The sequence below is a fragment of the Homalodisca vitripennis genome, chromosome 8, assembly GCF_021130785.1.
Source record: "Homalodisca vitripennis isolate AUS2020 chromosome 8, UT_GWSS_2.1, whole genome shotgun sequence".
NCBI lineage: Eukaryota > Metazoa > Arthropoda > Insecta > Hemiptera > Cicadellidae > Homalodisca > Homalodisca vitripennis.
This window is the reverse complement of record NC_060214.1, coordinates 12,575,010-12,599,926: the sequence shown is the minus strand read 5'-3', so window position 1 is coordinate 12,599,926 and position 24,917 is coordinate 12,575,010. Positions and strand designations below refer to the sequence as shown.

The window sequence follows — 24,917 nt, the reverse complement described above, 5'->3', positions numbered from 1 at the left end:
TAAAGTTAAATTTATTTTCGTTTCTGTATGTCAAAATAGAGTTATTTAACGGTAAATAAAATTTGTTTAGCCCTTTTTGGATTTCCTAGGCTAATTTTTAACTTTTGAGATTATCGCATTGTAGTTGTCACTAATATTTTTATTATTTATTCAGTAGTATGGGAATGAAACACAGTTTTATAGATAAACATATACTATATTACAAACCAATAAAATTAGAAAAATACAAAAGTAGACAAAGAGTGTTTATTTGGTGGCAGGCTGTCACAACTGACATTCTGCGCGTCTCCCGCAAGCCACTGTTATCGCGTGGACTTTGAACCTTCTTATTGCTCGGCAACCTGTAGGACAGCCTTGCAAGGCTTGAATTATGTTTCTTGCTTTCTGATAACATCCTTATGACCGTAGTAAAATATTAAAAAGTTTGGGGTTGACCAAGTAATTGCTCAGAATTACCAAATCTTCAAATTCCGAATCGTCTGGATTCGCCATTCACACGAATAATGGTAAAAAAAACACTACATAAATACTGGAAACTGCTGTATATAATATGAATAATTTACTTTAAAAAGAATAGGACACAACAGAAAATTATCGATAACCGAAATACATATGCGTGTACTGGACGCTTCTCACTAACTGACTAGATGCCTTGACGGGAGCTCCCGTCAATGACTTTGTGAAAGGCGCGGGGGCCACGCCCGCTAGACAGTTTTTGGCCAATTAGAAGCAGCTGCCACTCCCATTGTAACAGAATTCGAGGCAGGGCAACCCGTCTGTATGTCGCATGACTACTAGAACCATCTAGCAGCAAAATATTTAACTAACATAGCAGTAAGAAAATAAAGAATGCAAAAACGCGGATCCACGGCAATAACGTTTTGAGCTTGTAGTGGCCCTCCGCGGATCCGCGTCAATAACGCTGGAAAGGTTAATAGTTTTACCAGTTTTAATTTAAAAATAACCCATGTTCTCTAACCCCTAGCTAAGGCATTAATTTCAGTTCTTGTTTTCAGTTTTTTTTTTAGTTTCATTTAGGCGTAAAAAAATTATTATTTTTGTTATATTAAAAATTAAATTATAATTGAGGTCATATATACTATCATTTATTTCTTGATCAGTACATTACAGCTAATAGTTATATGTAAATGATTATTTGAAATAATGTATTTTTATTACATTCAAACAAAATTGCCAAAGTAAAGCTCCAGAAAATTATATTTAAAAAATGTATTTTTAATTTTCAAGATTTACAAAAGTTTACAAAATAGCACAATTTTAAAGGTGTGCAAAAGTGGCAAATCAAAGTTAGTATCTGATTAGTATCTGATATAACTGATTATATTTTCAATGAGTCTACTAGACTTTATAAGTCAATCAAGAAGGTAACTACAAAAAAAGAATATAAAAAACTAGTACTAGTTGTTTGCTACTTTCAGAGTTAAGATTAACCCTCTTAATGGTAACATTCTAGTTTTTAGTCAATGTGGTGCACACCTCTGACATATAACAGAAAAGTCAATGTGGCACACATCTCTGATATATAACCGAAAAGTCAATGTGGCACACACCTCTGACATATAACAGAGAAGTTAATGTTGCCAATGGAGTACATATACCATGTGATTATCGAGATAGCAGCAGTGGGGCGAACCAATGGTTCTTTAGCAATTGTAATATAAAATCGAATGGTATGCAAATGGTAAATAACCATGCGCCACCACCAACCTTGGACTCCAGAGACTCTGCCCTATGAGATACTTGATAATTCAGTTAAAATTGTACCACACTCACAGACTGATGATAACAGTGATAGGTATATCTGTGAGGAGAATAGTTGTTTTAGGGAGTCCACCTCTAGCAACTAGACAAAAATGGCTGACTTTAGCATCAATTAAAAACAATTTAATTTGGTAAAACCACTGAAATACAAAATTAAAACGTGGAGATTGCCAAAATCAAAATGATCAAGATTTCTCTAATGTGCGAAGAATTCGTTTCTGAATTACTGATCACAAGTTAACCCTTTGAACGCCGATATAAATTTAGTATTTTTTAGATTACGCTCATTTAAGGTGAAAAAAATAAAAATGAAAATTCCTTAAAGCTATTTTTTTTTATTCATTCCTAATGACTAATAGTCACACAAAAAATTTTACAATAATGTAATACTTGTATTAAAATAATCACATTTTTTTCATTACAATGGAATATTTCAATCAAAATGAAATTTAGGTTACAGAGTAATCAAATACATGTGATGAAAACTATGTACAAGGATAAGAAAACAAAATAAAGTGTAATATGCTGATCTTGATTCGTTTATAAGTTCTGATAATAGATTTAGGTAAAAAAATTGTATGGTAAACTTCAAAACACAAATAGGGATGATGCCATGGGGTCTCGAGACATGGCATGCAGCCATAATTACACAACAGAAAAGAAACAATAAAAACTTGATTATAATACCTAAAACATGGTAACAATAACTTTTTACAACTGTATGTATAAGGAATGACAACGCAAGAACACTTCCCAAAGGCACAATGCGTGCTCCACTGACAGTCGGTAATGGCGGATAGTATCGTCATCGGCGTACAGACGGGAGTGGGAGAACAGCTGCCAGCAACAAAACAATTTATTGTTTACCTACTGCGGCCAGCTGACAGCTGCAACTGGATTATTTGTTCAAGCCAGTACATTACTTAGTATTGTGGCTTATATATTGAGCTTATAAACTTCATAAACAGTAATAAAATCTATTTTTTATCGATCGGCGGATTATTTTGTCTTTGGCGTGCTAAGGGTTAAACAGAAGTAACATTGGGAGTTGTAATTGGCAAATAGTTACTGCCCCATCTGCCAAAGGGGGAGGCTTGGTAATTTTGGTAAAAAAAAAAACATTGAATCCATCCCTCAAGGTTTGATTGAGCATACAAACAAACATTTGGAAGTTCCTGGAGTAAGTATTCGAACATTTTCTCATTTGATGTCATGGAATACACAGGTCTCGTAGTGGGAACAGAGAAGTTTTTTGCCTCTGTTAGAAAAGCTGTTAATTTGAGATGACAAAAAATAGCTATGAGTTCATTGTGATGGGAGATTTCAACATCAGTGTTTTGAATGTTAACAGTCCCATCACTAAAAGATTCGCCGAATTCAGTCTTCTGGTTGATTGACTCACCATGAGAGCTTCTCAGCAACTGCAATCGAACATGTCATCACTAACTTGACAAAATTGCGGGTTGCCGTGACACACCCACACACTTACACAGCCACTATGGCTAACAAGCCATTATTAGTGGTTATAGCCAACGTGGGATCAGAAAAGTAAAAATCTTTCAAAGACACAAGTCCCAGAAATTCTTTTCTTTTAAAAGAACGATGGTTGAATTTAATAGATACCGTGGATCAACAGTTTGGGACATTTCAAGAGAGTTTTAATTTTCATTGAATTGTGAGCATAACAACCATACATCAAAAACCGAAAAAAAGAAATGCGCAAGTGGATTACCAAAGGTATTTTTGTTTTGAAAGAAAATTTTTCTCTGAATTTAGCAAGCAAAAAATTATTTAGAGTTTAAACTTTTCTTACAAAATTACAAAAGAATTTATCGATGGGTCACCAAAGCAGCTAATGTTTATTAAATTACGAAGTCTCTGCTCACGTCCAAAAACGTGTCGAAAACAGCATGGGCAGTTATTAGCAATAAAATCATACGGACAGACAAACAATCGAACTGATTGTTGTCAGTGAAAACGTCTGCGTTCCCACAAAGGTTGCCGGGCAGTTCAATACATTTATTGCTTCGGTTGAGGCTGTCCAGGGTGTTTGTTGCGTACCTCAAAGTGAGCCTCACTCTTTTGCAGTTCAAAGTCCAACATACTCCCTAGCTCTGACTCCAGTTACAGAGGAGGTCATTGTGAGAGTGATAAGAGATTTACCAACAAATGAATCGAATGACCTGGGTCATGTGTCAATGTGACTCATTAAACAATGCTCAGAGCATTTTACCAGGCCCACTGGTATATTTCATTATCATCTCTTTTCAGTCGGGTACTTTTCCCTCCTTTCTCAAAGTGGTCAAAGTCACCCAATTTTTAAGAAAGGCGACCTTTTTTCTGTTAAAAATTATTGGCCAGTATCTATTTTACCAATATTGAGCAAGGTTTTTGAGAAAGTTCATTTTGATTCGGATCGTAACATTTCTGGACAGAACAAACATAAATATAACAATTATTATATGCATAATTTCAATAAAGATTGAATAAAAAAAAGTACTTGCTACTCCATGGACTCGAACCTGGGTCTCTCACTTGCCGGGTGAGTGCGCTACCACTACACCACAGAGCCCTCACTTTTGATGATTGAATTATTTTGTATTTGGACATTTCTGTCATATATGGGTTTAAATAACCAAACTAACTCATATAAATATTCGTAATCAATGTATTTGTGATCAGATTAGTGCACAATATGATTCAAAAATTAATAATTAATAAATAATAATAATAAATAATAATTAAACTTGTACAAAGCACATACTACGTTTCCTGTTCAGGTATTTTTATTTATTTACGATATTTGTTTTCATCTAGAGGTTAAATGAAAAATAGATCTTGAGGACTAGGTATAGCCTCAATATAGATGTGTTTTTAATTCATTCATGAGATTATTAATTATTGGTACTCTAACTTCCACTATTAACATGGATTTCATTCATAACGATAAAAATCCACAAAATCTAAAATTGTTTCTATTGTAGGTCTGATTTAGAATCTTGGTATTGAAAAGGTTGGTCAGTAGCGGATCTTGGACTTAGCTTTGGTTGTGGGTGGGTGGGGGGGGGTGAATCTAGTTGAAGAACACACCACACGAAATGTGATGAATCTAAATATAAATAAATTAGTATTTCAGACAATTCAATTGTTGTTGTAGGTATAATTTTAACATATTTTAGGGTTTTTGGGAGAGGGGATTATATCCCTCTCGTCCTCTCCCCCCTCCCAGTACACTATTGGGGTTAGTTGTAACTGGCGTGAAATAAATTAAGTTTTATGTTTCCAGTAAGCATGGACTCTTTTGTGGAGTACTGTATGAACAGAGAACCTAACATTGATGTGGTGATCACCAATAGTGGAATCAAAACCATCGTTGACATTGACAGATTCAAGAAGGATTGGATTCTACCGGTAACCATCAAGAATGTACCCCTGGAGAACGGTGAGTTGGAGAAACATTTTTTATCTTTGGGGGAAGTAAGTTGTTGATTAAGAAATGAGTAAACGCAACCTGCATAGCTCTCGTGTTTATTATCTTGCTTTGTGTTGTCGCCTCAATGACACATCGTAGAGTTGCATTTTCTATTCGCGATAATATTCTATATTGATTTTTGTTATTGTGAAACATAAATTACGGCCTATAACTCTTTAACTCAAACATTATTTTCATTGACTCTCAATAGGCTGAAGAAAGTTTAGCCCGAATAGGATACAATTAGCACGCATTTAAAATTATTTCTGCCAAAGTTCAATTTATTTTATGTTTCTTTGAAGAAGAATAGTTGTCTTTTTTTTAATTGCTTTTCTAGTACTGGTAGCCGCGTTCTATAGAGCCATTGGCTCTATAGCCATATCTGCATGCTCCGCCACTCATCGTCAAGGTTTTGAAAGGTTTTCTTGCCCAATAAATTGTAAACAATCACTAATTCCAAAAATTTTTATTCCATAATCATCACTTGCAATCTATAAATATCATGATTGCTTTTACTATTGTGAAAAAGACGATAAGTCACAGTGAAACAGCAGGAATTTGAACTGAAAAGAAACTGAGAAGACACACCAAAGCATTAACAGAAACTACATGAAAATGTTTCGTTCTACCGTTCTCCGATAGAGAGCATATGCATTCAGTTAAACAATCATAACTATTGAAACAATACAGGCAATATTGTTATGTAGCAGATCCTATAGAGCGAGCGGAGTTAATGCTGATGGAACAAGCCACGCTCTAAGTAAGATGCGTGGTTACTACTCATAGGGCTCAAAACTACCAGTGAGATTTGTTAATTAGTTCTCATATAACTTTAGTTGTCAGAGCAGATATGCAAGGCAATATTAGTGATATTGAGATTAGGGTGGTACAAATTGAGTGTTGTCTTCATTTTTTTGTTATTTATTAATACTCTATTTTTGTTAACTTACTGTTCGATAGATAATTATTGACAGAACATTACAATATTGTTTAAGGGATTTTTGTATGGCTGAATCACTTACCTGAAATGTGATTATCTTTGTCTTTTCCGACATACTGATAGGTCAGGCTGAAATCTAGTTTAAAATATAATTTGTTGGGACTACGAATTTTTAAACAAACCCTTATTATTTCTAGTCTATTATGCATTACAGAATAATCTGAAGTATTGATTTTATTTTCCTTCACTTTTTGTAGTTCAATTCAAGGGAGATTTAGTGAAAGAACCGGTGACATCATTAAGGATCGACATGGCCTTATTTTGCCTTATTAAAGTCATGTCATTGTTTGTCTGTCTGCCTTTATGATAACTAGAAAAGTCATAGACACTTCAAACTTGGTATATAGGTTCCTCTTTATTTAAGGAAGATCAATATTAGATTTAGACCTAAAAGGTACAGCCGCCTGTCTGTTCTATGCGATAGAAGGGTTCTAGGGACTTGGAATGGCACATAGGTCGTTCTTGAAAGAACCCTATTGATTTTGGGGTCGAAAAGTCAAAGGGCAGTCCGTCTGTTTGTCTATATGTGCGATAACTCTGGGTAGGAAAGTCATACAGACCTGATAATTTGTATATAGTTTTCTCTCGTGGTTCAAGGAAGAACTTTACGGATTTTGGGGTCGAAAGGTCAAAGGGCAGTCTGTCCGTTTGTGTATCTGTGCGATAACTCTGGGTAGGAAAGTCATACAGACCTGATAATTTGTATATAGTTTTCTCTTGTGGTCCAAGGAAGAACTTTACGGATTTTGGGGTCGAAAGGTCAAAGGGCAGTCCGTCCGTTTGTGTATCTGTGAGATAACTCTGGGTAGGAAAGTCATACAGACCTGATAATTTGTATATAGTTTTCTCTCGTGGTCCAAGGAAGAACTTTATGGATTTTGGGGTCGAAAGGTCAAAGGGCAGTCAATCCGTTTGTCTATCTGTGCGATAACTCTGGGTAGGAAAGTCATACAGACCTGATAATTTGTATATAGTTTTCTCTCGTGGTCCAAGGAAGAACTTTATGGATTTTGGGGTCGAAAGGTCAAAGGGCAGTCCGTCCGTTTGTGTATCTGTGCGATAACTCTGGGTAGGAAAGTCATACAGACCTGATAATTTGTATATAGTTTTCTCTCGTGGTCCAAGGAAGAACTTTATGGATTTTGGGGTCGAAAGGTCAAAGGGCAGTCCGTCATTTTGTCTATCTGTGCGATAACTCTGGGTAGGAAAGTCATACAGACCTGATAATTTTTATATAGTTTTCTCGTGGTCCAAGGAAGAACTCTTATTGCTTTTGGAGTCAAAATTTAACCCTTAATGTTCATGTCCAGAAGAACTTCTAGCAAGCATTGATCGGTTTGCCAATATCATACAGTCCTTTGTCCGTCCAGCTACCAGTTTAATAGCCTTCACCAGTCCCGTACTCCTGCAGAAAACGATGTACATTACTTTCTTCACCAATCGTTGCTTCTTGACCATTGTGGGGAATTGCTCGTCTTTAGACACCCTTACGCCTCTCTTCTCGAATCAATAAGTCATAAAATGGTATGTACGTCTCATCACCACTGACAATTTCGGAGACAACCCAATGACCAGCATTATTAAGCAATTCTGGGCTAGCTGATTTTTACACACTCAGCATTTTGTTCATCTCTCAAATTGTGAGACACACTTGGAGAAAAATTGTATCCGTCTTTTAAAAAGTCATGCAATATTATTCACACTGCTGCGGATCTAATCCCTATGGAAACTTCAGTCATTGAATAAGTGCAGTGTCTGTCCTCTTGGATCATAGCGCACACCTGATGAATTTTTTTTTTTTTTTTTGTGATAGTGGAATGCACCTTCCTTGTCTTAAATTATGTCCCCTTCACTGTTCCAAATACCACCTAAAAGAAGTAAAACGGGGTCGTGCTTCAGAACCAAAGGCATTTTTGAGACATTAGATGCTCTCCTCTTGAAATAAACCAACTTTAACCCTTTGACTAGTAATTCTGCAACAAATTCGAAAGCACCCTTTGTGCCACCTGCAGTATTCCCGATAGACGTACGGGAAGCGCTATGACGCTAAATAATTTTCACAATAATTTTTCGTGATGAATGAATGTGTTCTAGCGGAATAAATAAGATACAGGTTCAAGTGGTTTTTGTCATTCTCACTAGATCACAGTTGTTCTTTTGTTTATTTCTTTCAGACCCAATTGACGGTATTCAATCAGTTGTTCCAAGTAATCAGCTGATTCTTCTTGTGTTTGTGTAGTGAATACAGGTTGTTACCTCACTTTTACATTACCGGTTGCCCTGATTGTGTATGTTTTGTTGTGTTTACCGTGAGTAATTAAACGTGGCTGTTTGCGTAATTACTGATTACGTAAAATGGTGCATGAAAAATTTACAGATGAATTTTTGGCTAAGATGCTCCCCTGAGACTTACTGCTTTGCATTTTCCTGCCACCATCCCTGCTACAGATAAGAAGGACAAACCGAAGAGAGTATGCCACTTGTGCAGATAGACTAGCGTTGGCAAGCAGCGGTGCCGGGACACTATTTGACGGGATTGCGACGTTCCGCTTTGTGTGTCCGACTGTTTTCACGCCTTTCATACCACCAAAGATTTCTGAGGATACTTGTGTACTGTTTTTAACTCGTACCTAGCCTGTACATTAATATATTTATGCTGAATATTTTGTAATATAAAAACTTTTGTGCCTAATTAGATTTATTTCTGTATAAATAAAAAAAATCAGAAACGTTTAATTGAGTGTTTTTCATAACACATCTACTGCAGTAAACCCAAATCACAAAAAAAAATTAATTTAAAAAACTCACTTTTTAGGGCACTCTTACTGAAAAAAAAACTCCAGTCAAAGTAGCCCGAAAATGCTCTCTTGATAACTCCAAGACTTCACAAGAATTGATCTTTCTCAACAGACAACACAAGTACATTGATTGATGAACCCAAGTTGCTGTCAAGTAATGATCGGTGATCAGACACTCAGAGAATGATAATATTATGCAGTATCTATTGTCTGTCTGTACCTCAAAGCTTTCAAAGTGAACCCTTGTATATTTTACTGCATAAAGATGGTGGTTGAGTATGGTTTTATTTGACCGTCTTAGTCTATACCTTCTGTTGTTATATTTGTCAATGAAGACATTCGTTTAGCATTGACAAAACTGGGAAAAACTACAGACTTTCTTAATCCTTGGATACAGTTTGTTTAACAGTTTTGATTTTCAGTTCAGTATTAAGTTATTATGTTTTTCTCATGCTTTCTGAGAGGACCACATTTTCTCTGCTTAGTCTGTTAAATGGAGATCTTATAATTTGAAGTATTTTTTTTCCATTTACCCCAGTTGAGTTTTTTTGTGTAATTATAATTCACATAAAATAATCTACAAAGCTTAAGAAATGTTTGTTTCTTTCAGGTGAGATCAAGAAAATCGTCATTATTGATAAGAAATTGCCAACTAACGTCATGTCTGTACATGACCACAAACGTTTGGCATGGCAAGATTGCTGCCAAATGGGCTCTTATACTGGCTTCTTCACCTCGCCTTCTACAGAATGATGGCGTAGCAGCAGCAGCTGAAAAGACAGCGACTGACACAAGGTTAGGCTGACCCTAGTTATTGATGAGCCGCCTTTGAAAGTGACCTGCGCGAAGATTTCTTGCGCATAGGGGGAGGGAGGAGTAGGAGCTCGGCCACACCTACCGCCACCCCCACTTTCACTGCTCGATCTATTTCCTTTACCAGACACAAGTAGGAACCGAGTGCTTTGCTTCCCTGCGTTGGTGTTTTAGAGCATTACGCTATGTTTTGTTATTCTCGTTACAGAATAACAATTATAATCATTAAATATTATTATTTATGTTAAGAATAGTCCGTTGCATCTATTTAATATGTTAGTATAATTAAAAAATGTTTATTGTTTACAGCTGTTGTTATTATTACTGGGTTTGTAAAACAGCTGTTTGTAGCACATACCCTATGAGTGGTAAAGTGGCAATTGAGGAGTGGCTGGTAAGGAATGTGGAGAGGGAAATGAGTCTGCACTTCTTCTCTTTCTCCACATCTCTATCTCTCTCACTCCCTCTCCTCCCCCCACACTGTTCACTTAACAGGTCTTTTTGAAAGCGGCTCATCTATAGTAAGACCTCTGCGATTGTATTAGTTACACAAAAGATAACTCAACCAATTTTATAACTTGGAGCAAATTAATGGAGAGCTCGGACTGCCCTCTGTGGAGGGAGAGGCTCGGGCTATAAATATTGGAACTGTAACAATCAAAGTTATGTGGTGCAGCCCTTGTATGGGATCTCAGAACTAACTGAAATAATAACCTGGACTTCAGCACAGCGTGATTTGTGTCCTGTGTAATTAATGTAATCAAAGGTAAAGCAATGGAAGAGATTGTTATAGGTGCAATGGGCCAGAAATTGATTGATGTAGGTTGATTTAATTGTGCACAGTAACTAATAACGTCTTAATAGTTAATTCGCCTCAAAACGTAATTTTGATGTTCAGCAAAGCCAAAATGTTCAGGCTTCCGAAGTCAGGGTTTTTGATCATCTTCGGCTTAAAAAATGAACTTTTGGTTATCAAGAGAGATAAGTACATCCTTAATACAACTTCTAAATTTGGGAAGCAATCATTGACATGATTAGCAAAAACACATGAACATCTAATCTTGCTCGTAACTTTATGATGTTTCCTTATTGTGGTTAAAATTACATATAAAACGACCTGTATTACCTCAAGTTCCTAAATCTGTATCAATTTTTACCTACTATTTGGCACCCGAACGTCCTAATTTGTTAAGGAACGCAAAACATTATGGACAGGTTTTAAGGCCTCTTTTTCAGCTCATTCTTAAAGTTCATCTGTTTGGAGAAGTCTAATTTTAAGGAAGAAAAAGGACATTTTAAAGGTTTTAGCTTTTCCAACATTTGTCTTTTAAAGGGGTTGAAAATTTGGGAAAATCAAGGGAGTAACCAGGATTAGACTTTCCTTTTTTTTTAGGGAAAGGTAAAAGCCCCTTTGCCTAAAGGAGTTGCTTTAAATTTTAAAAAAATTTGGGGCCCCCGGGGAAACCCCAGGAATTTTCCGTTAATAGAGGAACGGTGTAATTGTGGGATTTGATTTGCAGCCTTTGGGGATTGGACGTGGCGGGGTTGGGGCAATTCCTCCAGTCGGCATTAAAACCCACCTTAATCAAATTGTTTATCAAAAGCCTGTCCTTTAGCACAAATAAAGTAAACCGTCCTTTTAGACTAAGTCCCGGGGCAACTTCTATCCCCAGGAAGGAAAAAAAAAAGTTAAAGTTTTTAAAATTGGTTTAATTTAACCAGGGTCTTAACTTTTAGAACATTTTCTTATTGTTAAAAGGTAAGGTTAACCTGTTTTTGTCCCAAAAATTTCCCCCATTACTTTTCTTACCCAAAAAAACTAGGGGTTTCAAATAGAATTCCGGGTTTTTTAAATACAGAGGTTGCAATGTGTTTGCGATCTGCCCTCTCATTCTTCATTTTGCTGGCCATAAATTTTTACAGTGTTTTAATTTCCTGGTTTTAAAATTTAAGACAATTATATCCTCCTTTGGTTAGATTTTGAATTTTGAACGCTAAAATTGAAAGCCCAATCAATGTTTTTCGAAACCTGTTAGTTAATATGGTTTTTATAGTTTAAAATGTTCCGGTACTTTATGAAGAATTCAGCTTCCCCGAAACAGCGTACCTGGGAGGGATTTGTGGTATAACATTTCAAAGTGGATTTTGTTCCCTATACAACTTTCGAAGTTAATAAATTTTCCCCTCTAGTACGAAATGGTTTGGCCCGCTTTGTTTTTTTCCTTTTTAAAAGGCTATTCTTAGCCAAAAATTTGCCCCATTGGTTTAATTTTTTGAATTTAAAATTTTTAAGAAATTTTTAAAAAATTTCAATTTTAGATACACCTTTAAAAATTTTTTTTGAAACCAGATATAAAAGTCTAACTTAATTTTCTAGGGGAAAACGTGTTGTAAGGGAAAGGGAGGAAAATGATTATGTAAAAGTCAAAAAATGTGAGATCGATTGGGGTAAAATTTCTACCATAACTAACATTGTGAAAAAAATTCAAAAAATAAAAATTAATTCCCTTCAAATTAAAAAGTTTACATTCAAGTAAAATTTTACGGGCCGCTTAATTTTTTGCCCAGGAAAATGTTTGTCCTGGGAACCTAAAAGGATGCTTTCACTTCCCCCACCTTTTAATTTTGTTTAAATCCAGGCTTTTCACAAAAATCGGTTAAGGGCCCTGCCGATTCTTTGGGGTAAATACTTCCAAAATTTTTTGCAATTTAAAATGGCAACAATTTAACAAATTTTCTATATCCACTTCTCCCCAAATATATTTAGTCTTATTTCCCCCTTGAAATTTTTAGGCCTTTTTATAATTTTATTTTATTTATTCCCTTACCGAAAGAGAGTGTATTTTAAAAATAATAGAATAAAATTTGGATAGCTTAAAATTATCTTATTAAAAAATTTTTTATTTTTTAAATTTTTAAAACATTATGGTTTAAAAACTATGCAATTTGGTCAGGAATCAGTTTCCCCTTTTTCAGGTGTCTCTTTTTCCTTATCAGAATTCCTATAAAGGGAAAACAAATTAAACCCCGTTTATGTTCAACCCCAAAAAATTTTACAATTAAGCCTTTCAATAAGGGGGCGTCCCAAAAGCCTTTATTTAAATGACTATAGAAAGTATTAAATATTTTAAACCGGGCCCCATTTGTATAAATCTTTTAACATGATCTACCTTTCCCCCTGAAAAAAATGGAAACCGCATGGTAACCAGGGTTGAACCGTTTTAATAAATTTTGTGAAATTTAATTACCAATTTTGGGAAAAAATTCAAAACCCTTTAAATTGACAAAAGCTTAAAAAGTTGAAAAACACTAAACATTGGTTTAAATTCGTTGGAATTCATACCACCTTAAACCCAATTCAAATTGTAATTGTTTCAATGAAATTTGACAAAAATTTACCCGCTATTAAAAACAAGGGAAAAAAAAGGTAACCTAAATGAAAAAATATTAATTTCCCTTTTATGAAAATAAAAGGGGAAAAAAAAAGGGTTTTCAGGGTTTTTTTTTTTCCTATTAAACGAACAAACCTTGAAAGAAAAGGGTTTTCCAATTAGAAGAAATTTTTGCCTTTTAAATAAAAATACTATAAAAAACAAAAATACTTAATCGTCTAAAACAGATGGGACCTTCCGCCCCCAATTTAAAAAAAGCAGGAAACAAGATATGAGTTTCCATCACAAGGATTATTAATAAAAAATTAAAAAAAATTTAAAAAAAAGATTCCGTTTATTGTGGACAATGAGCCCAAAAATTCAAAATTTTAAACTTCCAAAATAAAAAAAATAAGAATTATTTTAAACCTTAAAATATCTTTGGAAAGGGATTATTTTAATATTGAGTTGAAAGGGGAAGTTTTTAAAAAACCAAGGGGTATTTAAATTTTGAAAATTAAATTTTATTTGACAATTTAAAACCTATATTTCGGATCTTATAAATTTTCAAGGGGAAAAAATAAAGTGAAATTTAAAAAAATTTTGTGAACAAAAGAAACCAAACACTTGAAGGATCGTGTTGAATGAAAGTGAATTCAGGCCCCCCGGGCCCCCCCTAAACCCTTCGAGAATAAACCCTCGAGGAACAGACTACTGTCTCAAACGGGGAAAAAAAAAAATTAAAAATAAACAAAACCCAACAATTAAATCCAACTTACCTATCTGATTTATTCTGAAATATTTTTATTGTTATAAAAGCTTCCCCTGTAAAAAGGAACCTAAAACTCCCCGTTAAAAGTGGCGAAAGTTTAGGAAAAATTTTTGGAGAAAAAAATAAACAAGGAATTGAAAAAATTTTAAGTTACCATTTGCAAAGACCTTTTTTTTTAACCTTTTGCCCGAATTAAACTTTTTTCCTCTTTAAAAAAAAGAAAATATAATTTAAGTTTTGATTTTTTTAGAGGTATTTAATACAGTTATAAAAATAGGGAAAAAATTTATTTAAAAAATTTCATAATTTATTGAAAAAAACCAACATTTTCCCTTTTTAAATAGATTTATTTTTAATTTAAAAACAACTAATGAGAAATAGAAAAAATATTTTAAAATTAATATGAAAATTTTAATACAAATTTCAATGGTTTTAAATTAGTTTAATTATACTGTGGCAAATTTTTATGGATCAAATTCTCTTCCCCAAAAATATTAAAATCCCAATTATAAAATAATTTGTAAACCTCAACTATTTTTAAAATTTAAAACCAGTTTTTTGATGGGAAATTTGTATTTGAGTTTAAAAATTTTAAAATTTTTTTACCCGTTTTTACCAATCATAAGTCTGGGGAGAATATAACTGTAAACTTGAAAACAAAAATTCCAACCAAAATTAAAGGTTTACACAAACCAAAAATAAAGATATCCCTCTTAACATTTTACGAATCAGGGAAATTACGCGGGAAAAGAAAATAAAAAAAACAACTTTAAAAAAGCAAAAAAATAAATTTTTTAAAAAACATAATAAATTCAAAAGCCAAATAAAATGAACCCATGGATTATTTTTAACTATTAATTATAAACCCCCCAGTTTTTATGTTTATATTTATTAAGTTTATATTATTTGTTAAATTTTTGGTATTTTTATGTTTTTGAAAACTACATTTTTTTAACATTTTTGAATTATTTGTTACAATTATTTCAAAATGAGGGGGAATTTTAATAAACAAAGTTTTGAATTTAAAAAAGGGGAAAACTGTAAATCGTTGTATACAAAATTTTTGAGTTTTAAACTTTATTTTAAGTTATTTTGAAATATCCTTTCCTTTAAAAAAAATTAAAGGAAAAAAAGTTTTTTCCCCTTTCTTTAATTTGCTTAAAATTACTTACATATTTTAAAAAAAAAAAAAAATGTTTTGAACCCTTATTCTGGTTAATTTTTATAATTATTTTTATAAAACAAAAGTAAAGTTATTTTACTAAATTTCTTTTTAATAAACCATTTGTTTCAACCACAGGGGAATTTTCTAAAAAAGTAATTAAAACTTTAATTATTTTTTTTTGAGAATTAAATTTACATTTTTTTATTGACCTTGAAAACTTTGTAAAAATTACAATTATTTATTATTAAAATTTCATATGGAAAACAGTAAGAACTGATTTTAATTTTAAATAGAAAAAATTTGGGCGTATTTAACCATTTTAAAAGGGTTTAAAGAATGAAGCCAAAAAACGTTTGCCATTTTTCATTTACATAATCTAATATAATTTTATACCTTATGTTTTTATCTATAAAAAACACTTTACCCTAATAAAATTTGGAGAAAGTTGAGAGGACAAAGAAACTTTTTAAAAAACCATTCCCCCGTTACAAAAACTTTAAGTAAGTTCAAACAAAAAAATTATTTCTCTTTAAAATAAAAGAAAAAAAAATTATTGGATAACCTAGATTAAGACTAAAATGAACTTCCACAAAGGTCCACCCCCGATAGATAAGGAGGAAAAAGCTGATTTAGAAAAGAACCGGCCTCCAAGAAAAACTTAAGAGGGTTTGCATAACTAGAATCATTCTCGAAAGGGGAATTCCTTTAAAACATATGCTTAATTTCCTCCTTTTTCCAAAATTCCATTCTTAGATATTCCCCCCACCGGTAAAGCGGGCCCTCAAATTTTATAGGCCAAAAAAAAGCCCGGGTTTAAAAAAAAATTTAAAAAAGGGAGGCGGAGGTCTTTTTTGAATAAGTTGCGACAAATCTCATTTCTTGGGATATAATTCTAAAACCCTTTCCCCCAGTAATAAATAAATCTAAAAAACTTTTATTTTTAAAATGTTTCCCCAAAAAATCTATGAAAAAACAAGGTTCCTGTATTTTGATAATTTAATAAACTGTTTTATGAATGATTAAAATATTTTGTAAATTAAATTTTGGAGATTTAAACATTCCCAAAAAAAAAGGGTTAAAAAAACATTTTCCGGGGGATTAAAAAATTATTTTAAAATTAATTTGGGGCTGTTTATTATTTAATTTTAATAAAATATTTAAATATTAAGATATATATTTTAAAATTTTTAATTTTTTACATTTTTAAATTCTAAAATTTTTAAAAATGGGGATTTAAAGGAATTTTAATATTAAAATTTTGAAATTGGGATTAAAACGCTAGTAACATTTGTTAATGGAAAATATTACATTGTTTTTTTGTGATTTGAAATCATGACTATTGGTTCCCCAAACCCTTTTCCATTTAATTTAATTTTTGTTAATATTTTTTTCTTTAAAAACCGATCAAATAGAGCTTAGCATTATTTTCCTCGCTAAGTAAAATTTAGGATTTTTTCTCCTAACAATTAAAGCTAGGGTTTTTAAAATTTTGTTTATTGATTTTCTTTAAAAATCTACAAAATAGTTTTGGAGGGTTTTTCCCTTAAATCCGGGGGTTGTTAACTTTTAAATTTGAAATACCTCCCTTTTGCCCCGTGAAAGTGTCCAATTTATCTTGAAAGACTATTTGGATATCTTCTGGCACCAAAAGTTCCTCTAACTCAAATTTACCAATGTTTAATGGTAAAAGATAATTCAATCTGTTTTCCCCCCTTTTTGGGTTTTTCTACCTTTTTTAAATTTGTTTTAATTTCAGAATTTTTTATCTGAGGGGAACAGATTTACAATATTTTAAACCATGGACTAATTTTAATTTGGAACTTTTCGAAAAAAAGAAAGTTAATATTTTCTTTGTTCATGAACAAAAATAATTTAATTTGCCTATTTGATTGAGGCGGGAAAAAAGTTAGCAATTTACCTTTAAAAAGGGGAAATTTCCTAAAAAGAAATTAGCGACTCCCGGTTTCGTGACCGTTTGCCTGGGGCCCTGAACACGAGTCTTCAAGGGCCAATGGGAATCTTCAAAATCTATCATTTCCATAAAAAATTTTTTCCCAAATGGAAAGTATTTCTTAAACCCTTGCTCCATATTTGTAATTTACCTCAAAAATTATTTCTTCCTCCTATAAGAGGTACATTAATTTCCTCAGAACTTAATTTCACTTAAAATAGGAAACTCACAACAACCCTTTCCCCAAAGGAGAAACCCACCAAATCCAACAAATTTGGCAACCTCGCTTGAGTTACAGCCTCCCGGGGAAATGTTCAGCTTTACACTGGCATTTGGCACATGCCACCAGCCCGTCGCCAAGCTTTGGGTTTTTTTTTATAACATTCTGGGCACCCCATTTAATCCAAATCAAAAGGCCCCAAAGGGATTCCCTGATTCTTCTTTTGGGAAAACCCAAAATAGTATTAGATTTAAACCCAAATTTATTCCCTTTTAATTTCTGATTCTCCCATGTTATTAAAACCCGTTTTTTTTTTTTTTCTCTGGAAAAAGGTTAAAATTTTTAAGGACCTTGTCCCGCCTCCAAGACAATTTTTAGGTTTAGTTTTGGGTAGGGGCCCCCGTCCTTCATTGATGGTAAGGGGACTAATCTCGCATATATCCCCCGCCTATCTGCCCCCACTCCACCAAAAGCAGGGAGGCCAAAAGACACCCTTCCCTGGGGCAGCCTTTGCACTTATGGCGAACCCAACCCCAAATATTTCCCTAAACTGAGACCTTTGTAAAATTATTATTTAAAGCGTTAGTGATGGTTCCGCATTTTCCCTTTTGGGTAAATTAATTAAACCCCCTAAGTTTTCCCTGGGGTAATTTATGGGCTAAGAAGTTGATCAACCGGAAACCGTTTTTTTGCCAACCCCCAGCAGTTCTGTTTGGATCTAAAAGGAAGCAAAAAAGAAGGGGAAGAGTTTTAAAAATCGTCCCTTTAAACGATGTTTAAAATTTTGCCCAGAATTTTTAAAGGGGTTTTTTAATTTTTATTGTTTAATTTTTCCTTTGTAATATCATTTTAAGTTTCGTTTGAATCCTTACCCACTCCCTTGAACTGAAAAATTCATTTTTAAGTTAAACCCCCAAAATTTAAATGTTTTTAAGGACGTTTGTGCCTGTAAGAAATGTTGGTTATTACTTGTTTTAATCGTAATATAAAAGAATTATTTCATTGAGTTGTAAGCCCGAGCAGGAACTGTAAGTTTTGCAAAATTTCCCCGCTTTTTTTGATTCCTGTTTCTTTAATAATTATTTTCGGTTGTAAGGTAACCAACATTGGTTTTCCTTTTAAATTTTATTTAACAATTTTTTTTTTACTAAAAAACGGACGTATACTTTTCCCGAAAAAAGTTTTGAGGGTTTGTTATATCAGTTTCAAAAGGGCAAACCTTTTTTTAATTCAAATTTCTTTTATAGGGAAAATTAATTACCTCAAACATTTTCCCCTAAAAATTAATTTAAAAAATTTTTGGGAATTTTTTTTAAAAATGTGAATTGGATGCTAAAAAGGGACCTCCAATCCAATGTAAAATTTTTAAATTTTTTTAGGGTTTTTAAGGTTATTTTTAAACTTTTCTCTAGTCTTTGAAAAAAATTTTTAACTCTTTCCAATAATACTACAGAAATAATAATCCTTTAAAATTGAATTTATGTTTTAAAACCTATAAATTTTACCATTTGCCTCACGCAATATTTTGAAATTTTTTCTCAAAGTCTTTCAATTCTTTCCGTTTAACTTGTTTAAAATGTTTTTAACTTTTCTTTTTAATGTTTCGGATTTCTACAGGTCCGAAAACAAATCAGAAAAATACAGGGCTTAAACATGGAAATAGGGGTGGTTAATTAGGGAAAAGTTCTGGAATTTTTAATTGTCGGGGGAAAAAAAAAAATTCCCTTACCCCAAAAAAACCTATCCGGCAGGGCATTTAAACAGACCTTTAAAGGGAACTTTTGTACCTAAATGTGTTCCCTTTTTTTTTGTTTTATATTTAAACCCCCTTTAGCCTCAACCCCTTTTTTTCCCCCCCATTATTTAAAATTTTTTATTTCTTTAATCAGGGAAAAAAAAATGGGGGAATCAGAAACAGAATTATTTGCCCCCTTTGGAACTGTTAATTGTCCCAGAAAACCCCCAAAATTAAAAACGGGAAAAAATACTGATCCCCCCTCCAAACTGGGTTCCACCGGTTGGAAAAAAAATTAGGAAATAATAGAGAAATATGTTGACCTTGGGCCCCTTAAATGGGAGAGGAATTTTGATTTTTATTAGCTGTGTAAGGGGTTTTGAAAGACTTTAGCTAGGAAACGGGGAAACAAATTGCGATTGACAGGGTTTAATGGCCTAACCCAGGAAACGCATTAAGAAAAAAATTTTTTTTCAAAAAAAGTCTTGGTTGCACTTATGTTTATATGTCACCATTTTTTTTCCAAATTTTTAAAAAAAGTAATTTATTGAACCTTTAAAAATTTTAAAAATTTTAAAGTAACCCAAAACCAAAACAAAGACTTTCAATAGATTAAATAACTTTACAGGTAAAAAAAATTGAATGGTGTTTTTTAAACAAAATTTTAAATTGTTTAACATGCCCTAGTACCTGGAATAAAACAACTTTCCCCAAAGGGGTGCACCCGGCTCCCCAAAAAAAAAATTCAGGAGTTTAGGGGGCCAATTATCCTTTTGGCTACCGAAAAATGGAGAAATCCTTAAGGGGGAACCTTATCCAAGGTTTCAAATTTTTAAAATATGAGGAAATTAAAACAACGGAGGGAAATTTGAATATGAAAATTCCCCAAAAATCTTTTTTTAGGGGGTAAAAAAACATAAAATCAGGCGTTCCTAAAGATGTTAAATTGTCCCTTTGGGATTCGCCTTCCGGATTGAAAGTGATTCCATTTTTCCCAAAAATTTAGAAGGGTTCAAATTTTAAGGGGTTAAAATTTTTTTGAAAACGTTAACTATTTGGATTTAAAAAATAGTTTTACAATTTATATTGCTTTATTTAAAAAACTTAAATTGAAAAGTTTAATGGAAATTTTAAACAGAAAAAGGAAATTACCAATTGTATGCCAAAAAAAACTAAAACCCCCAGTTCTTTTGAATCAAACTTTTTAACAGTTAAAATAAAGAATTTCCCAAAATTTTTAAAACCCCAAGCAAACCAATTAAATTTAAAAGATTTTTTAAAGTACGTAGTTTTTAACAAATATTTACTTAAATTAATTTTTTTAATGCATATGGTTTATTTAACGATTAAGTTATTTTGTAATTTAAAGGCCCAAATCTTATTCAATTTTTATCGGGTTTATAATTTATTTATTTTTGTTATTACCTTTTTGTTTTAATTATTTATTATAAATTTAAAAAAATTTTAAAAAGTTTATATTAAACTCATGGTTGGTACAAATTTTTTATTACAGTGGGTTTTTAATTTAAATTTTGTGTTGTTTTTTGCATAATTCTTATGACACGTAATTATAAGCTCTTCCTGTTCCATCGTTCGCCCAAAGAGTTTTGCTGAAGAGTCAAACCATTCATGAAATCAGGAAAATCTGCAAATGGGGGTCTTCAAAAAAGACTTGAACCCCATGGTTCCAAAATTGTGTCCGCCTGTGGGAAAGGACTGTCCCCCCAGTGGGAAACTTTTAACTCCTGATTGAGGATATGAGTAGTTCTTATTTTATTTTGGTTACTGGGGTTAAGTGGTTTTGGCTAAGGTTAGTTTTTTTGAAATTTTTAAGTGTTCCTTATGGTCACTTTTTTTGTGGGTTTTTTTCCCCGGGGCTTTTGATATCAATTACCTTTTTAAAAAAACAAATTTGCTTCTTTCAAACCTAAACCCATTTGTAGGTAATTTTAAGGTCGCAATTTTTTAAAATTTTAATTTTAAAAATTTTTAGGAAGTTGTCCCCTTTAGTTATTTAAAAAATTCGACTTAATTTTATTTAATCGGGATCTTTTAAAATTTAATGGGTTTTAACTTTAATTTTTAAAACTGACAAGGCTTTTTAAAATCTTTTTGATTAATATTCTTAATAAAGGTCAGGATTTAAAAATTTTAAAATTTTTCCTTTTTAAACTAGGAAAGGGGAAAATTCCATGATTTTGGTACCGGTAAAACTTTGGTAATGTTTTGGGTCTATGGTTCCCAAATAAATATATCCGAGACCCCTTTTGGGAACCCTTTAAATTTAAAAAAGGTGTTGTTTATGAATGTTTGTTTTGTAGTAAAGATTTTCCATTTTTTCCCGAGTTTAAACCCAATGGATTTCCTCCTGATCTGATTTTAATTTTAAAAGGGTTTTAAGAGCATCCAAATTTTAGTAAATATCAAAAGGAACCATACAATTCCCTGTGAATTAATAAAAATTAATTTGATTTTTATATCTAAATTTTAATTTTTTGAAAACATTTTTGGGTTAAAATTAGAAGTTTCGCAAGTTTAAGGTTTAACATTTTTTTCCAATCCACTTTAAAGGGAAGGGAATTACGAAAGAAAGAATTGTTGGGCGTTTTAGTTTAAAATTTGAATTAAACTCATAAAACCTTAATTTTTTTATGATAAAATTGTCCCAAAGGGACAATTCTATGGTTTTTTAAAAATTGAGGGTTTATAACCGCCGCTTTTGTTTTAATTTTGTGGGTTTTCGTTTTTTCAATAAAAAAGGGAAGTTTTAATCCCTTTTTTCTGAATTTTTATTTTTTTCTTTTTATCATGTAAAACTAAAAAATTTTTCATTTTTTTAGTATTTTTTATAATTAAGTTTTAAAAAATATAAAAAAAAATTTAAAAATAAAAAACATATTATTTATTTTTCCCGATCCAAAAATTTTTTAAAATGAAAGGGCCCTTTTTCCTAAAACATGTATTCCTTAATTAAATTTATTATTATTTAATACTTAATATAAATAATTTTTTTCACCCAGGTTTTTTGGTTTTCCTTCCTAAATTTTTTTAAATTTATATTTTTAACCTAGGAAATTTTTTTTATCCCTTTCACTTTATCACTTTCCCGTTTTTTAAATTCACCCCTTATTTCCCAAACCCAATTTTAAAACCATTCTTTGTCGTCAGGTAGTAAATTTATACAATGTCAAAGAATTTTCACTATATTTTTCAAATACGATATGTCTTAATAATTTTTTTCATTTGGATATTTTTTCTGATTTCATCATCTAATTATCTTATTTCGCACCGTATTAAACTTTTACTTACCACCTTTGTTAAAGGGTGCAGACTCATGTATTGGTCAAATTTTCCCCAATCCTTTTCGTGAAGTTCAGTCTTCAGTAACAGTTAAAAGTCCAAGTCTAATTCTTAAATTTGAAACAGGAATGGTTAAAAATCCAACAAAAGGGAATTTTTCCGATTGTAGCAAAGCAGGGTTCAGGAAAGCCGCCAAACCATAGTCCACACCATGGAAAGGGGAAACAGGTTTTTAAATTTTTAATTTTTGAAAAATTTTAAATTTATTTACGTGTTAATAAAGTCATAGTAAAACTGTTAATGTAATCCATTTTGTGTACACTGCTTTGTCTAGCAAATATGGCCCCTTCGCCCCTTTTAATTTTTGGACTTTTAGGAAACCCCCCGTCGAATTTTTGAAAACGTAGATTTCAGGATATCGAATCCCAGATCACAGCAAGGTGGGCCGATGCGAGTAAAATTTAGTGTCAGGTGTGGGAATGTTTTAGAGCGGTGGAACAGTGGTTTGAGTAAAATGTAGGGATAAGTAAAAGTAGTTTTTGTTTTTGGGGGAGAATTTATATTTAAGGAGAGAGGTTGTTGTTAAAATCCCTTTAGAAAAACAGAGTAGGTGAAAGCCCCGAAGGCGACCCGAAACCAATTTTCTGACCGTCCATTTTTAACGAACTGCAGCCAAGAAGGAGTTGTTGAACAAATTGCAGTTAGTTCCCAAAATTGGTTCAATTCTCAAGAGTGGAAGGACTCAAGTAAAAGTCCCATTATACTAAAAGGGAGGTTCCCCTTAAAATTTTTGCATTGGTTAAAATGACATTTTCGGGCTGATCATCAGTGAATCCTTTCCTAAATTTTTTGAGAAATTTCTTTCCTTTATTTAAACCCTCTCATCGTACACTTTTCTTTTAGCTTATCCCTTTTAATGTTAACGCAATTTGAAGGGTAACTACCTTGATACAATAACGATAACCAGTGAACAAAGATCCACCTTTTTTAACCAAACAAGGGAATAGATTAATTTCAATATGATACTTGAATTGGAAAATTTTTTTTACATAATATGAAGGAGGCTTGCCCCAATAGAATGAATATGTTAGAAGAGGATCACTGACAAATTTTTTTAATTGTCCTGGATAAAGAAACTAAAAAATTTTAGCATCTTCCCTCCAAGGATTGATTCAACCCCAAAGATCGGTTTTTTTAAAACTCAAATTTGGAACAAAATTCCAAAAAGATAAGGGGTGTAAACCTTTTTGACAACATGGAAAAAATTTTTTTAAGAAGGGGAAAACAAAATTTCGTTTCTTTCCCTAAAGGTCCTCACTACCCAAATTATTAACATTCAAGAATTTTTTTAATCCTTAGTTTCCTAGAAAAAAAATAAACCGTACTTACTTCCTAACTTAGATATATGAATTTAACCCTTTTATACGTCAATCATTTAACTATATCACACACAAAGTCCTTTAAATTTAATTATAAGCCACTTCATTTTAAAAAAGTTAATTTATAAACAACAATCCAGGGAACACCAAAACTTCCCCTAACCTTTACTGATGTTAATTTACAAACTTAACATATTAGGAATATAATATTAGATATTCGTGTTATGAAATTAAATTGTAGTTATTTTCAGTTGAAAAAAACGCCTACCAGTGTGTGGTAAGAATCAGTTTTTTTCCCCGAGGTTCAACTGAGACAGATCCCCACACTTTAAGCCTGCCAATTAAAAAGTATTTGCAAATTTGATCTTTCTTATTGATTTACATAAAACATTGTAGCTTTAATTTTGTTAAAAATTAGTATGATATTTAAAAATTTTTCCAATTTCTTCCCAAAAAATTTTTGTTGAAACAAAAATTGTTTTTGTATCAAAATATTCTTTTTTGATTTTTTAAGAAAACCTATTGTATTAGATTTGCAGGTTTGAAAAAAACTAGCAATAGGTCTGAACAGTTTGAAACAAAACCATTTAGGACTTTATTTACAAAATAGAAACTTCTAATAATTACAAAGCAGCACTTTTTGAAACCCTTCTTTAATGTGTATAATTTTTCCTGATTTCTTTCTGAAGCACGTTCAAGATTTTATGTATTCAAACTATTTGGTAAAAGACCCTTGTTATTATATATCTTTATTTTAAAACACATAACAAATTGTCCATTTCAAACTTATTAAATTTTTTGGGGCTTATGGATTAATAATTTAAAAAGTTAAAAAGAAATTTTATTGTAATTTTATTTTGATACGTATATTTAAAAAATGTCATACTTAATTGTCAATTTTATTTACAGTAAATTGAGTCTATATCCCCAAAAAGTGGAAATTGCTGTTAAAGCTGAACCAAAAGTTTTTTTCTATTTTATTCAGGAATATCCTTAGCAATTAAATTTCTAAAAAAATTTTCAAAACAAATTGTTTTTTCCCTTTTATGTAATGTTTTTTTAAAAATTCAAATACTGTAAGCTCATAAGATAGGGTTTTACGAAAGTACCTTTTGTAGACAAAAATTTGTATAAATTTCACAATTAATCCCAAAAATTT

The 24,917-nt window shown here is 31.9% G+C and overlaps 1 protein-coding gene across 1 annotated transcript in view; it reads left to right on the top strand.

Moving 5' to 3' along the window:
- LOC124367307 overlaps nt 1–9,841 on the top strand; it is a 38,537-nt gene extending 28,696 nt beyond the window's left edge. Inside the window, exons 7-8 of the mRNA XM_046824033.1 lie at nt 5,069–5,224; nt 9,663–9,841. Of these exons, the coding sequence (XP_046679989.1) occupies nt 5,069–5,224; nt 9,663–9,805 (299 nt within the window). The 3' untranslated portion in view covers nt 9,806–9,841. The remainder of the gene's footprint in view (nt 1–5,068; nt 5,225–9,662) is intronic.
- Nucleotides 9,842–24,917: the final 15,076 nt, after the last annotated feature.